Source organism: Callithrix jacchus, chromosome 13 (assembly GCF_049354715.1).
Source record: "Callithrix jacchus isolate 240 chromosome 13, calJac240_pri, whole genome shotgun sequence".
NCBI lineage: Eukaryota > Metazoa > Chordata > Mammalia > Primates > Cebidae > Callithrix > Callithrix jacchus.
In genome coordinates this window covers 111,482,349-111,498,522 of record NC_133514.1, presented here as the reverse complement: position 1 = coordinate 111,498,522, position 16,174 = coordinate 111,482,349, and the positions used below count along the sequence as shown (strand labels likewise).

Here is a 16,174-nt window from a genome sequence, read left to right as displayed (position 1 = left end):
AGTATATGTTGTGTGCATGTATGTGGATAAACGTGTCAAGACAACACGTGCATATCTTTAAAATTGACACCTTAGAATAGAAAAGTTTACATCTAGAAAAACACAGCTCTACATTGTTCCTATCAGACTGCATCAGGGAAGTAATATTGTGAGTGGGCTGGAGAGAAGTCTGTAATTTCCAAAAAGTTAAATCCTTCAAGAAATAAAAGCACAGAGTTTAGAACGTGACTGACATGTATAGGTCTAGATAAAATTGTCACTATATATATTAGGCTAAAAATCCAATTTAATTATATTCTTTTTTCCACTAATATTGGTTGCCTCTCTTAGGAATGTACACTCAGTAGAGTAATAAGTATTTATTCTGTACACAGATGCTTATATGATCACAATCTATTCATCTAGTGAAATATAGAAGAAGAATCTAAAAAAGCAAGTGGTGGCACTAGTAAATTTCACAGGGACTAATGAGAAACTTCTGGCAGAAAATAAGTGGTAGATAAAGAACTTACTGTATTTGTGAATGGCTAGTACGCAAAATTATCCCTATTTCAGTCCATTTAAACCAGATAATTTAAAATTATTATATAATATATACTTATATTTATATAATATATTGTATGTATATGTGCATACATATCTCTCTTGCTTTTCCAGTTCTGCTTGTTAAGACTTTATAACTAAGAGATAAAAAATGATTATTTTTAGGTTTTGGAACCATATTTCAACATATATTAGATATTCTACATTGGGCTAATAAAACTGTAAGCTAATCACAAAGAAACAAAAATCCATATTGAACATTTCATATTACTAGCCTCTTCCCCAGACATTATTTCTTCTTGATTTTCATGAGAATTCAGTGAGAAAGGCTATGACAGACTGTGTTTTTCAGAGATCTTTGCCACAATGACTGCATCCTACACACCCTTATTATAAAATCGTTTTGACTCTCCTTCCATTGAAAGTGCCTCTCTCTTGAATCTGAGTCAGCCTTTGAGATGCCCACCCATCAGTGGGTCTGAAGTGATGCTAAGTGATTTGTGAGGCAGAGTCATTCAAATGGCGTTTTCTTCTCTGTGTTCTTAAGATGTTCACTTGTAACCTAGTCCCGATGTTGTGAGGAAGCCAAACAGCCTTATAAATAGCCCCAGTGCAGGTGTCCCAGCTGAGGCCTAGATGAGAACCAAGATGGACTGCCAGAGATATGAGTGAGAGAGGCTCTAGCCCCCAGCCTTCCAAGCATGCCAGACTTTGAGCCATTGCAGCTGAAGGCACAAGTCAGAGATAAGGATATCCGTGCCAAGCCATGCTCAAGATTCTTGAACAGAAGACATAGCGATCATTGTTGATATGTTTTAATGATCATTGTTTGGAAAAGTTTGTTTCAAGACAACAGAAAACTGGAACATAACATCACTACAGCTATTTTCACAAAAGCAGCAACAGCCAACGTCCCATAGCTAGAATACATCAGAACAAAGATGAATATCCAGGCCAATTAATCACAAGCCTGAAGCCCTAATGGTCCATGTATAAGACAGCTTATTCTGTAATCAGTATCTCACAAAATTGTGATTTTTTTCCACTATTAAAATTAACATATTTATTGACCAAGTCCAAATGCTGTAAAAATTAAATAATACACTGGATATTTTAACCGTGGACATTAAGAATTCAGAAAAAATTAAAGTGAATCTACCAGAGATGGTAAGAACATAGTCATGATAAAAGTCAATTTAAAAGAATGAAGAACACTAACAAGTTATAGATTACTTTTCAAAATTCAAAATATATGTCAAACTAATTTATTTAAATACTAAAACGTAACGACTAAACATGGATAAAATACATTAACAAATGATCGATCTATCAGTGTTAACAATTTTAAGTGGTTTGAAACAGACTTGGTTAAGGTAGAGAATGATTAGCACTTACTCTCTTTCTTTCCATAAGATTTTTTGGAACTCATTCAAATGCACCTGCAAAGCTGAAATTTCAGTTACTTGATTATCCAAAGGCAGATTTATTGCTTTCAGTTTCAGCCCAGGTTTCATTTCACCATTTCCAGAGCCACCATTCTTGAATAAATCAACACTATCTAGATTAGGTTTCATCTCGTCATTTAATTTTAAAGAATCAATAACCGCTCCTTCTTCCTGAAAAAATAAAACAATTATGGTGGATATTTAAACCCCTTAGGAGAAAAATCATGACAACAATACAATTTCATAAAGAAATAAACGTTACAATACAGCATCAAATCCATATTTTTATTTCATTATCAGTACCTAAAAGTGTTACGTGGCTGAACTTACTTGAGTTCTTCTTCAAACTTTTCTATGTTCTTCCTTGTTATAATAAAATACATTTCTAAAAGGGTCTGCTTTACCTCTTTGTTTGTTTTCTTTTTCTAATCATAGCTAAAAATAACCATGCACAAAGTTGAACAGCTGAAAAGAATTTTTTAATGAGTTGATGAATTCTTTTTCAAGTTTCTTTTGTCATAAGAAAGACATAGTTTCAAAGTAATTATTTTTGTAACATTTTTGAAAGACGATAGAATTTTCAGAAAGCTCTTGAATATTTCAATAAGCTCACTTATTGCTTTATTTTAGTTAATGAGTCACATCTCAAATAGAATTTAATGGGACACTTGATACGGACATCAATACTAGAGCAGCAACTGCGTCAATATTCTTAGTGCGTAACTCAAAAGCTTCACAGGACTCATGCTATTGGTATTTGACTATAATTTAAATTTACCCTAGTTTATAAGTTCGAAGTGAAAGACAATTTCAAATAAAATCTCATTGAATAATCAAGTTTAAGTAAAATCTCCAGAATGCTTCAATATTTTATGTTTTAAATAATATATGGGTGCCAGATTACCTAGTATAATTCATTCCTCAATTCTCTCAAGAATGAGTATTGCAATTATCTGTATCATAATATTTTGACAAACAATAAAATAAGATGTATTGTTCATGGAAAGTATTGAAGTCAGATGAATGATACATATACATATCTTTCTTGTTGGGCATAGAGTTGGCAAAGTTAGGTCAAAGTTTTAAGGAAAAAAATGATTAAAACTTCTTCAACAGGTAATATTTATTTTCCTACTATCAGAAGGAAATTCCAGAAGGATTTTTTGCAAATAAATAAAGTTTAATAAATACCTACTATGTTTGATTTCTTCTTGACATTAATGTTACAAAGATATTTCAGAAGAAATCCCAAGATACTGAGAATTTTCCATAATAATACATGTGAAGAGAATCCTTCATTCTCTCAAATGCAAAGTCTAGTAACTTGTAATAATAAAAAAGTCTTGTGGATTCAGAGAACATTATGTGAGCTACATTCCCTTATGCTTGTCATTACATTCCTCTAGCGCATACATTAATATAGCTGAATTTCGAGAATATATGATTTTCCAAAAGATACATACAAAGGTACTAACAGCCTAGATTATCAACATTGAATGCTTTTAAAAGAAAATGTAAAAGAACAAATAAGAAGAAGTAATTACATTATTGTAATCTTCTTCATTATTTTATTTGCAATGAATTCTAGTTTTTATCTACCATAAATTCTATATGTTATAGAATGGCTTAAAACACTAAATGCAATGGTAGTGGTGCCAGATATTAACTAATATGTATTAGAGGTGGGATAAAGTAAAAGAGGTAACAAAATAAACTGATATTATGATAAGAGGTAACAGGAGTTCCCAAAGTATGTTCTTTGGGTTGTTAATAGTATTTACCAAGTTCAAACAAACAAAACAGAGTGGCGGTTCATGGGTGAATAAGTGTACAAACTGATAGACGTTTTAAAGTTACACTTGTTTTGTGCAGAATTCTCAGAAACTGATATTCTAAGTATATCAAGAAATTCCATCAGTGTGGACCATATGAAGCATTTCCTAAAGTACCCTATTTGCCTGCAGTACCCATTTTATAAGAAGTTAATCATGAGGCTTGAGTCCCAAACTTTGAGAAATATTCAAACTACACTATGGATTGTTCACAATTTTGACAAATTAAGGTAAATGGAAAGAAATGTCTCCAAATATTTTCTTTTCGGATAAAAAATTGTTGAGTTTTTTTCCCTATTAATATTAGTAAAACAACTGGTATGGGCTGAAAGTGTGCTTTCCCAAAATTTATTTGTTGAAGTCCTAGCCCCCAGTACCTCAGAATGTGATTGTTAGTAAAGACAGGGCCTTAGGATGATGATTTAGTTAAATTAGGTTCATTAGACTGTCCTAAAAGAACTTAAGACACAGACATGTGTACAGAGAAAGGACCATGGAAGACACGGGGAGAAATCAGTATTCTATAAGCCAAGGAGGGAGGCCTCAGAAGAAACCAACCATGCTAGCACCTTGATCGTGTACTACTAGCTTCTACAATTGTAAGAAAATGCATTTCTGTTGCTTAAAGCACCCTGATTAGGGTACTTTGTGACGGTAGCCCTGGCAGACTAGCATAGTCACCACTGGATTTGTCACTTCCTTCTTCCTCCCGTCACTACGTATGACATTCAGAAATTCACATCAACTCTGGATTCTTTCTTACCTTATTATTTGTTTCCTCCTTTGTAGAAAATTGTCTTTTTACTAAACACTCTCTGATAGACTCACACATTTGAAAACCAAATCGAAATTGTTCTCTATGTTCACAGGATTCTTCTACGAAACCAGGAAGCTTCAGATCCTGGGTGATTTTAGCTTCTAATGCCTCCTTCTGAGGTGGCAAACTCTGTTTCTTTTTCAGTGTACTCAATTCTTTCATTGCCATCTCTAGTTTTAGCCTGAGTTGTCTTCCTTCCTCCCTGGCACTGTTCCTTTCCGCTCGAACTTTACTCCATTTTTCTCTCCAGTTGGCAGTGCAGTCCGACCACCACCGCATGGTCTTTTCCATCTGAGCAGCTCTGGCCTTGACTTCTTCAAGTTCCCGGAGGCGAAGTTCTTCACAAATATCCCATTCATTGGTGTTACATGAATGTGCACATAAATTGTGAGCAGCATGAGACTGTAGCCCATAAAATGGGAAGCAGGTATTATAGGTATCCCTGGTGGGTGAGGCAGGTGCCACCATGTCACAGTGTGACTTAATTGATGACTGCTGCATCTGGAAGATCTGTGTTTCCTCAATTAACCGATGAATGGAATCTAAATTCATATTTATCGTTAAGACCTAAGAAAAGATAGAGAACATAATTTCACTCTGAAATTTCCCTTGCAATTACAAGAACAAGACCTACATTTTCGAAAATTTATGAAAGCAATGCATCTTTTCTAAAAAAAGAAAAAATACATTGCTTTACATGCATTTGTTTGTTTGTGTGTCTCCTGCTTTGCTTTTTTTCTTTTTTGCTTGTTCTTTTATTTTCCTTTTAGTTTTCTTTTTTTTTTTTTTTTGAGACAGAATCTTGCTCTGTTACCAGGCTGGAGTGTAGTAGCCCAATCTTGGCTCACTGCAACCTCTGCCTCCCAGATTCAAGCAATTCCCCTGCCTCAGCCTTCCGAGTAGCCGGAGTTACAGGCATGTGCCACCACACCTGGCTAAATTTTGTGTTTTAGTAGAGATGGGGTTTCACCATCTTGGCCAGGCTGGTCTTGAACTGACCTCATGATCCACCTGCCTCGGCCTCTCAAAGTGCTGGGATTACAGGCGTGAGCCACCACATCCAGCCCCATCTTTTCAATATTGCATATTTTTCCAGTGTAGCTAAAAATATGGAGGAATTTAAACATTTGTAACTATCCACTAAGAAATAGAAAATGCTCATATTCAATTTTGCCAAACAAATACAAGTCAAAATATAAAGATACAATTTCAGATAGCATATGACATAAAAAAAAATTCATTTTGACAAATCCAGTTCTATTCAGGTCCTATCTATTAGAAGATTGTCCACTACAAAATACAAACTGTAATATTTCAGGTCCAATAACTACTTAATAGTTTTCTTTTTTCCTGCTAATTAAGCCTCAATTATTTCAGGCAGAATGCGGAACCTATTGATCTATGGGCGAATAAGCCTCTATCCCAATCCCAGAGGTTAAACCATAGTCTACCTTTTCCATGATGCCCTTCATCTATTGACTGTTGACTACTTTCATGACAGGGCTATGGCCTGGCTCTGGCTGCTGGGATGTGAGATGAAGTATACTGAGGTTTCCCCATCTAGAAAAATATGTGAACATCACAATGAGGAACTTTCTTTCCTCTGCCTTCCTCGTGTTTGAAAAAGGATGTGGTTCTGGAAGAAAGTAAGTTTAAGAGGCTTCTCATAACATTCAAAGTGGTGAATCATAAAGATAAAGAGGTGATTTAAGGTGTGAATTGTGGCATGAAATCTAGAATGCATACCTCTGACTTCTTTACTATGTGAGCAGGATAACCTATATTTAAGTTATGACAGTCGAGTTTTCTGTTACTTTCAAGCAAAAGCACATCTAACTTATACATGAATTAATTTATTACTGTTGTTAATATTGTGATAAGCTCTAAAAATAAAATATTATGAAAAAGACATGATTTTTGTGTGTCAAAGATTTTGCAGTCTGGTGGATCAGACAAGCACCGTTAAGTTTTAAAGATACATAATTTATATTATAACAAATATATGTATTTGTTCAATCATTTTCTTTATTATGTAATATATGTCAAGTCAGCGTTAGATTATTAGATAAGGTCAAGGTGACCTAAAGAGTACTGACTAAGTTATGACTGTCTCTTGAAATGAGGAAACTTTACAGCGTAGATAACACTACACAGAGTCTTAGCCCACTGCAAAGCTTTGTAAAGGAATTGAAATCAACTTTCCATATAAATATCAAAACACACACTAATTTGTAAAGGCCTACCATATGTAACAATACAGATACCCATTTCTTTATTCAGCATAGTAATGTAGGTACATTGAGACTATAGTAAGTAAAATTTTTGCTTTAAAATAAGGGCTGAAAACATGCAGCTTAATCTGTAAATTAACATAAGTTCCATGGCTGGATATAATTACCCATTTTTATTCTCAGATATGCTTTTCTGGTGTAAATAATCTTAGATAATATTTTATGTGCATGACATTAAATCCTCTCACTTTTTTTCATTTGCTTTTATATAGTTACACATCATAAATCGCCTCTTTATGACCCATCTATTTAATCAACTGAATGGGTTTTATTACTTCAAGTAACTTACAAAATAAGGCTTTAATCATTGGGAAAAAAGACTATATAACTTTTTTAAAAGATGAATATTAAGGCTCTCTAATTAAGAGATCTGATAATATTAATATTAACTTTTATAGAGAAAAAACATTTTAAAAGTGTTCCATAGAGTTATCAAACCACTTCACTCTTCATTATAATATTTGCTATAATAATACAGATGCATGGTGTTAATTATTTTTGTTAGCATTGGGATATGTCCAATCATGTTTCAATTATTGCTGATTTGGAGTATTTTGTTCCCTTCATTTACTATAATTCAGAAGTCAAAAGGATTTAACTGACTAAATTCCAAGACCAATATAAAAAAGAAAAGAACAAAAGGAACTCTTCATTAGAAACACAGCAAATATGTATATATACTTACATATACATATATATATTCACTATTCACTATTTAATGATATTTCTTCTGGTTGAAATCACAAAGTGAAGACAGAGAATTTATTCAGCATATTAAACTTAAATTTATCCTTGCCAGTTTTCAAAATAAATCGGTATCATAAAATTGTAATGTCTTTAAAATGTCTCATTAACTTTTATTCCACTGGTGTTTTGAAGACTCTATGATTGGATTCTGGTACATTGAGATCTTGCCTACCAATTAACTGTGTATTTCTTCACATCTGACTAAATAAAAATGAGCTGGGCTTAATCAGTCAGTCCTTGAACTTGAAGAGTATTTCCTGTTTTAAAAAGTTTTCTCAGGCAAGGAAAACTTGCTTGAGATGAGGAGAGTTAACACGTATATGCATGTACTAAAGTCTTTATTTCCCTATACAAATGTGTGAACTCTTGGTGTTTTAGGTTAGACAACTACGAACATATTTGCCAGTGGTTGTAGGACATATTTGTAGTGATCCTGTAGGACAGGACCACTGATACATGGGGAAATATTTTAATGCTGTTGACTCCGGTTTCCTGTACTGATTTTTGCATTGTAAAAATGCCCATACAATCAGGCCACCATGATTCCTGTAAATATTTTTTGAATGTAGTACATAACCAAGTAAATAAAATGTTAAGGGTCTACAAAGTATATATAATATCACTAAAAAATATTATTTGTTGCCTAAGAAGAACTTAATGTGTAAGATATGGGACTCCAGCCTCTATTGGGTAGTCTTACTCTGTCCCATTTTAGACAATGATCTTGGACAAATTACATAAACTGCCTTTGACTCAATATCCTTAGCATAAAAGGAGACAAAAATAGCATGAACCTCATTGAATTCTTATGACTATTACAAGGGAAAATGCCTGTAGATTTGTTAGCCCTAGTTGTCTTATAGGCAAGGTATATGGTTTTCTCTGTTATACAAGTCATTATAATGTCACCTTGACATACTAATTGTACCATTTACTTTTTTGTGTGTTTTTCCCTGTCTTTTGAAAGAGAAATGGTGTACTTAAAAAACAGGAAACACATAGGAAAGTGCTCTGTATTTCATGTAAGAAAGCTGCATTTTCAATTTGTCTGTAATACTAATATTAATCAGTGGAATACTCAGTACCATTATTATCCCCATCTTAGTGATAAAGAAACTAGGGCTTAGGCTCTGAGGTATACATCCAAGTCATACAGTTACGAGGGGTCAACCCAGTTTGGGAACTGAGGAAATTTGAATCCAGAGCTACTACCTCTTCATATAAATATTCTACAGCTTCAAACTATCAATTACTTTCACCATAAATCTTTCAGAGTATTTCAGGAATACATTGGATATACTTCCACTCTGAATATATTTATGCCAAAATATATCCTATTAAATCATACAACAATTAGTCATCTCATCCTGACACTGTGCTTTGAGTTCATTCAATCTCCTCATCATAGCTTAAAGGCACTTCGAGGTCCAGGCATGTCCATCCCTCTGGCCTCCTCTTTGTCACTTCATCTTCCAGGTCCCCTGTGTCTCCCAGCCTGGACGTGTCTATTCCTTGCACAACCTCACCTCCACTTTCTCCTTGGTACAACCTGTTTGCTCTGCAGGAGCAGGCTCCCCTCTCTCCACAGGCCCTCTTTCTCCTGGCTTCTCATCCTTCAGGTAACAGTTTATACTTCCCACTAACTAAACCTGTGATCTGAGAATTCTAGATCCCTTAGAGGCCCTTTGTCTAAGGGTGTCCAAGGGAGAGAAAACACAGTCATGGGTTCTTAGTTTCTGTTTCTGACTGGGCTAGTAAAACCCCTTCCTCATCTCTCTTTTCCACCTATCACTAGAAGCAGAAACTAAAAACCACGGTTTCTGGCTGCTAAACGCCCAAAACAAAACACAACAACAACAAAATAAAGTGGGTTGAGTATCCACCGCTGACCTGCTCCTTAAAAGTGAACAAAAGAGACATCACTTCTGCGATCCTGGGTGTGGCTGTCAATCACAAATAATAAGCCAAACTAACAATCACAACTTCTAACTAATCTTTGAATGGAGCGGTGTATTGTAATCCAAAAAATCTCTATGTATTTAGCAAAGTCTCTCCCAAGTGACATTTTATGTGCTATCTGAAGAATGAAATGGGGCAGAAAGAAAAGCAATTTTGGCAGAAGTTACATTTCCATGGCAGGATAAAACAGACATTAAAAATATTTTTGTCTTATTGTTTATAGTTACTGCTTTATTGTAATCTATAGAAAATGAAACCTTTCTTGAATTTTTGCCTAAGAAGCGTAGGACCTGTAGTGCATACAAAAGCCATATGCAGTGAGAAAATAGATTAATAGGGATTCAAAGCACAACACTAAGAAACAATCATTATAATAGATATGACGGCATATACTTTGATAAAAAGAAAAACGTTGATTTTTAATATTTAGGAAAATAGACCCTTTATTGTATTACAAAACATGGCCGGTCAAACATGCACAAATGATGAATATGGAAATGAATTTTGTATAGGTCTGAAGCTATATATATATATATATATATATATATATATATATATATATACATACACATATATATGAATTTTTTGCAAGAGTACACAGATTATTAAACAGAAGATAAAAGCTGTGACGATGAGATAAATGAAACCATTACAGTAAATGGCCATATGGTGTCATATGTATGTATTTCAAGATTTACTCATGGTTAAATATTCTAATTTTAAAATCCTTACACTGTAGCAAATTATACAGACAGTTTAAATTTATGCTTGTTGGTGCAAATGAGAGACTTTGAAATTGTACAGAGACAGAAAATAATTCCTCAAAGCAGGCAACTTAATAATATAAAATGAATTTGAACAACTGGCCAATAATTTAAAGCTTAGATATTTTACTTTCCAAAAGCATTGTAACATAAAATAAGCATAAACATAAATTTTAAAATATATTATCATGTTTTCCAAGAGGTGTTATTAAAATTCAAATGGCATCATCTGATCAGAAATTATCTCTATTTTAAAGAATTGGCATGGAATTAATACAGTAAACATGGCCTTTTGCTAGCTTACTCTTTATTGCTCCCTCTTTAATCTATTGCTATTACCTAGTGTTGTTGAAGCAATGTGCCAATGTGCCACTGGTTCAAATCTATGTGATGCCTTTCCTTTAGGCTAGGTTTTCAGTAAAATTATTTGAGGAAAAAATAGTAATAAAAATACTATGTTTCTAAGATAATGTTCAATATTTTCAGACTCCAATCCTTTAAAAAATAAACCAGAATGAGATACCATGTCATGCCAATTAGAATAGCTATCATTAAAAAATCAGAAAACGACAGATGCTGGAGAGGACGTGAAGAAATAGGAATGCTTTCACACTGTTGGTGGGAGTGTAAATTAGTTCAACCATTATGGAAGACAGTGTGGCAATTCCTCAAAGATCTAGAACCAGAAACAGCATTTGACCCAGCAATCCCATTACTGGTTATATACCCAAAGGATTATAAATCATTCTATTATAAAGACACATGCACATGTATTTTTATTGCAGCACTATTCACAATAGCAAAGATTTGGAACCAACTCAAATGCCCATCAATGATAGACTGAATAAAGAAAATGTGGCACGTATACACCATGGAATACTACGCAGCCATAAAAAAGGACGAGTCCATGTCCTTTGCAGGAACATGGATGAAGCTGGAAATCATCATTCTCAGCAAACTAACACAGGAACAGAAAATCAAACACCGCATGCTCTCACTCATAAGTGGGAGTTGAACAATGAGAACACATGGACACAGGGAGGAGAATATCACACACCAGGGCCTGTCAGTAGAGGTGGGGCCTAGTAGAGGGATAGCATTAGGAGAAATACCTAATGTAGATAACAGGTTGATGGCTGCAACAAACCACCATGGTACATGTATACCTATGTAACAGACCTGCACATTCTGTGCATGTGTCCCAGAACTTAAAATTGTAATTAAAAATAGATAAATAAATCAATAATAAACTATTTCAGAGTCTCCCCACATAGCATCTTGATGTTATTGCTGTATTTTCTATCAGGATTAAGGGGCTCAAAAATTATATTATAATAATAACCTCATAGATCAGAGAGAAAAAGTGACCAGTTTGACTTCTCTATAATATGAATAAAGAAATACAGAGAGATCCAAAATCCATAATACATTTTATAAAGTGTCAATGCATCATTTGTAATGAGTCTTGGAAAAATAAAATTCCTGTTTTCTGGCAGGCTGATCAGCCTGAAGCCTTTATGGGGCTTTGCCTGCCAGGTACAAATTTAGGTTCAGACAATTCAGACTTTCGTGGTAAAGACATCATTTAACTACTCTTAGGAAGTACTTGGGATGCCAAGCAGGTTCGAGAAAGCTCTGCTTTAAAATACTGCTGGAATTTCTCATCAGTGTACAAATTTGGGGACTTAAAAGAGTGTGTCATGCATTTGATCTTAGCAGCCTAAGTATATTTCTATATCATATAGAATATATACATATTTTTGAAAACATATACTCTACAATATTTTATATGTATATAATATATATCTATATATATATGCACACACACATATAATGTGTTCTACATATTACCTGTTTGTATGGAAACCTGGCACTTAGTAAATTCATCAGCATTTTTTAATATTTATATTCATGTCGAGGTTTTAGTGAAAAAAATCACAAACAATCCCAATTTTCTTATGCAATCTAATCCAAATTAATGGTGCCAAATTAAAAAGCCCAAAAGTTTCTTGAGACCTTAAGCCAAAAATAAAATTAGTATTAGCTCTGCTGGAACTATAAAGCCCCACCAAATCTTATTTTTATATAAGAATGTGCTTAGCAGCTTAGCACTATTGCCAGGTGGCTAACAGACATGGTGCACATTTTATGGGAAATAACACTGCACAAGCCTGATAATGTTAAAGATTCTACCACTTTCTAAAGTTGGGCAGGTACTGGATCTGGAATTTACATTATTATGTAAACATCATCTTGTAGAACCTCATATTAAGTGACAAAGATGACAATAAAACTGTTTCTGGAAATGCTAAAATGTTAAAAGAAACTATAATGAGAGCACATAGCCAATGAGTCTAAATGATAATTATTATCAATATATAATGTGAGAGCAAATCATTCTATGAAATAATTCTTACTGTGCCATGAGAAACTAGGTGGTGCTGAGAAGGAACGGTGTATCATCCAAGATCAGGGCAGTGCTTCTGTCGTTATTTTTACATTTAAAAGTTTATAATTTGTTAAATTATAGATTTTTAAAACATTGAATCCATCAAGATTTCCAAATATTTTTGTACATTTAAGATTTCAGGAAACAAAACCCCAGATGATCCCAATTTTCCTATGCATTTTCTAAGCAAAATTCCTAACTGTTTACCACATCCACATTATTCCTAAAAATCTGTCCGGCTAAGTCACAAGATCTTCGCAGGTCTTTTTTTTTTTGAGACAGAGTCTTGCTCTATCACCAGGTGCCAGGTGCAGCGGCGCGATCTTGGCTCACTGCAACCTCCGCCTCCAGGTTCAAGCAATTCTCCTGCCTCAGCCTCCCAGGTAGCTGGGACTACAGGCGCACGCCACCACGCCCAGCTCATTTTCTTTTGTATTTTTAGTAGAGACCGGGTTTCACCATGTTGGCCAGGATGGTCTCGATCTCTTGACCTCATGATCCCAAAGTGCTGGGATTACAGGCTTGAGCCACCGCGCCCCGCGGTCTATTTACACTTTGTGGTGAACAGGAGAAAGCTCTTTTATGTCAGTACAATGAGGTAATATTTTCTCACATCCATTTGATAGAATGTGCAAAGCTGCCAACTGCTTTATGTTGGCTGACTGCAGTTTTCTCAGACTTCATGAAGTTTGAAGAGTGAAGCTCAATGATTGTCCTATTTATTTTTGAAAACCACTTATACTATTTTTCAGTCAACACAAAATGTATTCTTAAAGTCGGTTTTACTTTCCCAGCAGTACATTCTTTATGTTAATAATCCAAAATGGCTAAACTGCATTCCACATCAGAAAGCTGAGAGAAAAAAATAGATTCAGAAGCAGATATTTTACAATGTACTTAGACATTTATGAACTATGCCTGTGCATATATCCAAGTACTCCGCTTCAGTCACCCTAGTTCTTATTCAAGCAAAAAGTATTTATATAAAATCATGCATGATATTGTGTATTAAACCTTATTTTATATGTATGATCTGGAATTCAATTTTCACTGTAAACAGCATGACCAAAAAGTAAGATTTACACTTTGAAAATATAAATTGAATCAACAAAATTTATTTTAAAGCCCAGCTCCTTCAAATTGCAAAATTTCTGGTGAATTCAAATGTTGTAGTGAACATGTAGGGAAGACGGGACAAGATCGTTTTTTCTTTCAGAAAAGAAAAAGATCAGACATAAGACACCTACACCTTTCACCCAGACTTCAAAAGTAGGCAAGGCAGAACTGCCACTTTTCCAAAATACCCCCTAAGAAGTCATATAAGATTGTCATACTTGTGTTGATGATCAAGTCAAGAAACATTTTAAAATTAAAACAGTATTTAACTTATTTATTCAGTATATTCATTGGAAGCTACATTCATGGCAAGCTAAAATATTTAAATATATATTTGAATGATTTAAATATATTTAAATAAAATAATTTAAATAATTTTTAATAAATTTTTTATTGCATTTTAGGTTTTGGGGTACATGAGCAGAACATGCAAGACAGTTGCATAGGTACACACATGGCAGTGTGTTTTGCTTCCTTTCTCCCCTTCACCCACATTTGGCATTTCTCCCCAGGCTATCCCTCCCCACCTCCCCCTCCCAGTGGCCCTCCCCCTTTCCCCCCAATAGACCCCAGTGTTTAGTACTCCCCTTTCTGTGTCCATGTGTTCTCATTTTTCATCACCCGCCTATGAGTGAGAATATGCGGTGCTTCATTTTCTGTTCTTGTGTCAGTTTGCTGAGAATGATGTTCTCCAGATTCATCCATGTCCCTACAAACGACACAAACTCATCATTTCTGATTGCTGCATAATATTCCATGGTGTATATGTGCCACATTTTCCCAATCCAGTCTATCATCATTGGGCATTTGGGTTGATTCCAGGTCTTTGCTATTGTAAACAGTGCTGCAATGAACATTTCTGTACATGTGTCCTTATAGTAGAATGATTTATAGTCCTTTGGATATATACCCAGTAATGGGATTGCTGGGTCAAATGGAATTTCTATTTCTAAGGCCTTGAGGAATCGCCACACTGTCTTCCACAATGGTTGAACTAATTTACACTCCCACCAACAGTGTAAAAGTGTTCCTTTTTCTCCACATCCTCTCCAGCATCTGTTGTCTCCAGATTTTTTAATGATCACCATTGCAACTGGCGTGAGATGGTATCTCAATGTGGTTTTGATTTGCATCTCTCTGATGACCAGTGACGATGAGCAGTTTTTCATATGATTGTTGGCCTCATATATGTCTTCTTTCGTAAAGTGTCTGTTCATATCCTTTGCCCACTTTTGAATGGGCTTGTTTGTTTTTTTCCTGTAAATCTGTTTGAGTTCTTTGTAAATTCTGGATATCAGCCCTTTGTCAGATGGGTAAACTGCAAAAATTTTTTCCCATTCTGTTGGTTGCCGATTCACTCTAGTGACTGTTTCTTTTGCCGTGAAGAAGCTGTGGAGTTTCATTAGGTCCCATTTGTCTATTTTGGCTTTTGTTGCCAATGCTTTTGACGTTTTGTTCAAGAAGTCCTTGCCTACTCCTATGTCCTGGATAGTTTTGCCTAGATTTCCTTCTAGGGTTTTTATCATGCCAGGTCTTATGTTTAAGTCTTTAATCCATCTGGAGTTAATATAATTTAAATAATTTTAAACAAAATAATTTAGAGAAATAATTTAAATTGTTATTTCTTTTACTTTGCTCTTCTTTCTAAGTTTCTTGTGGTAGGAACTTAGATTATTGTCTTCACAACTTTATTTTTAATATAAGAATTTAAGGCATATCTTTCTTCCCTGCACTACTTCAGCTGTCTTTCAAATATTTGATGTTACAGTATTTTCATTTTATTCATGTTTGTATTTTTTGTTTTCTTTGTGAATTCATCATTGAATCATGAATTATTTAGCCATGTGTTGTCTAATTTTTACATCTTTAGATTTATTTCTGATGTATTGCTGTAGATTTTTAGTTTGCTTTCATTACAAAAAGAGAACAGACTCTGTCTGATTTCAATTCCTTTACATTAGTTGAAAGTTTTATTTTTTGTATAGAATTTGTACCTTGGTGGACACCACATGACACTTGAAATTATATATATTCTGCAACTGTATGGTGGAATGTTCTATACATGACAACAGTTTCCTATTTGTTGACTGTGTTATTCTCTATAACTTTGCTGATTTTCTTTGTAGTCATTTTATTAGTTGTTGAGTGAGATTTCTGAAGTCCTCAATTATAATTCCTGATTTGCCTATTTCTCTTTTCAGCTCTACCTGT

The 16,174-nt window shown here is 34.3% G+C and overlaps 1 protein-coding gene across 12 annotated transcripts in view; it reads right to left on the bottom strand.

Annotated features, from left to right (window-relative positions):
* The window catches only part of CCDC102B (coiled-coil domain containing 102B), a 361,810-nt gene that overhangs the window by 244,442 nt on the left and 101,194 nt on the right, over window positions 1-16,174 (bottom strand). For all 12 annotated transcript variants that reach the window (XM_078346981.1, XM_078346986.1, XM_078346983.1 and 9 more), the window contains 2 exons: window positions 4,584-5,204; window positions 1,939-2,159 (listed from right to left, as the gene is read on the bottom strand). In XM_078346981.1, coding sequence (XP_078203107.1) covers window positions 1,939-2,159; window positions 4,584-5,204 — 842 coding nt within the window. The remainder of the gene's footprint in view (window positions 1-1,938; window positions 2,160-4,583; window positions 5,205-16,174) is intronic.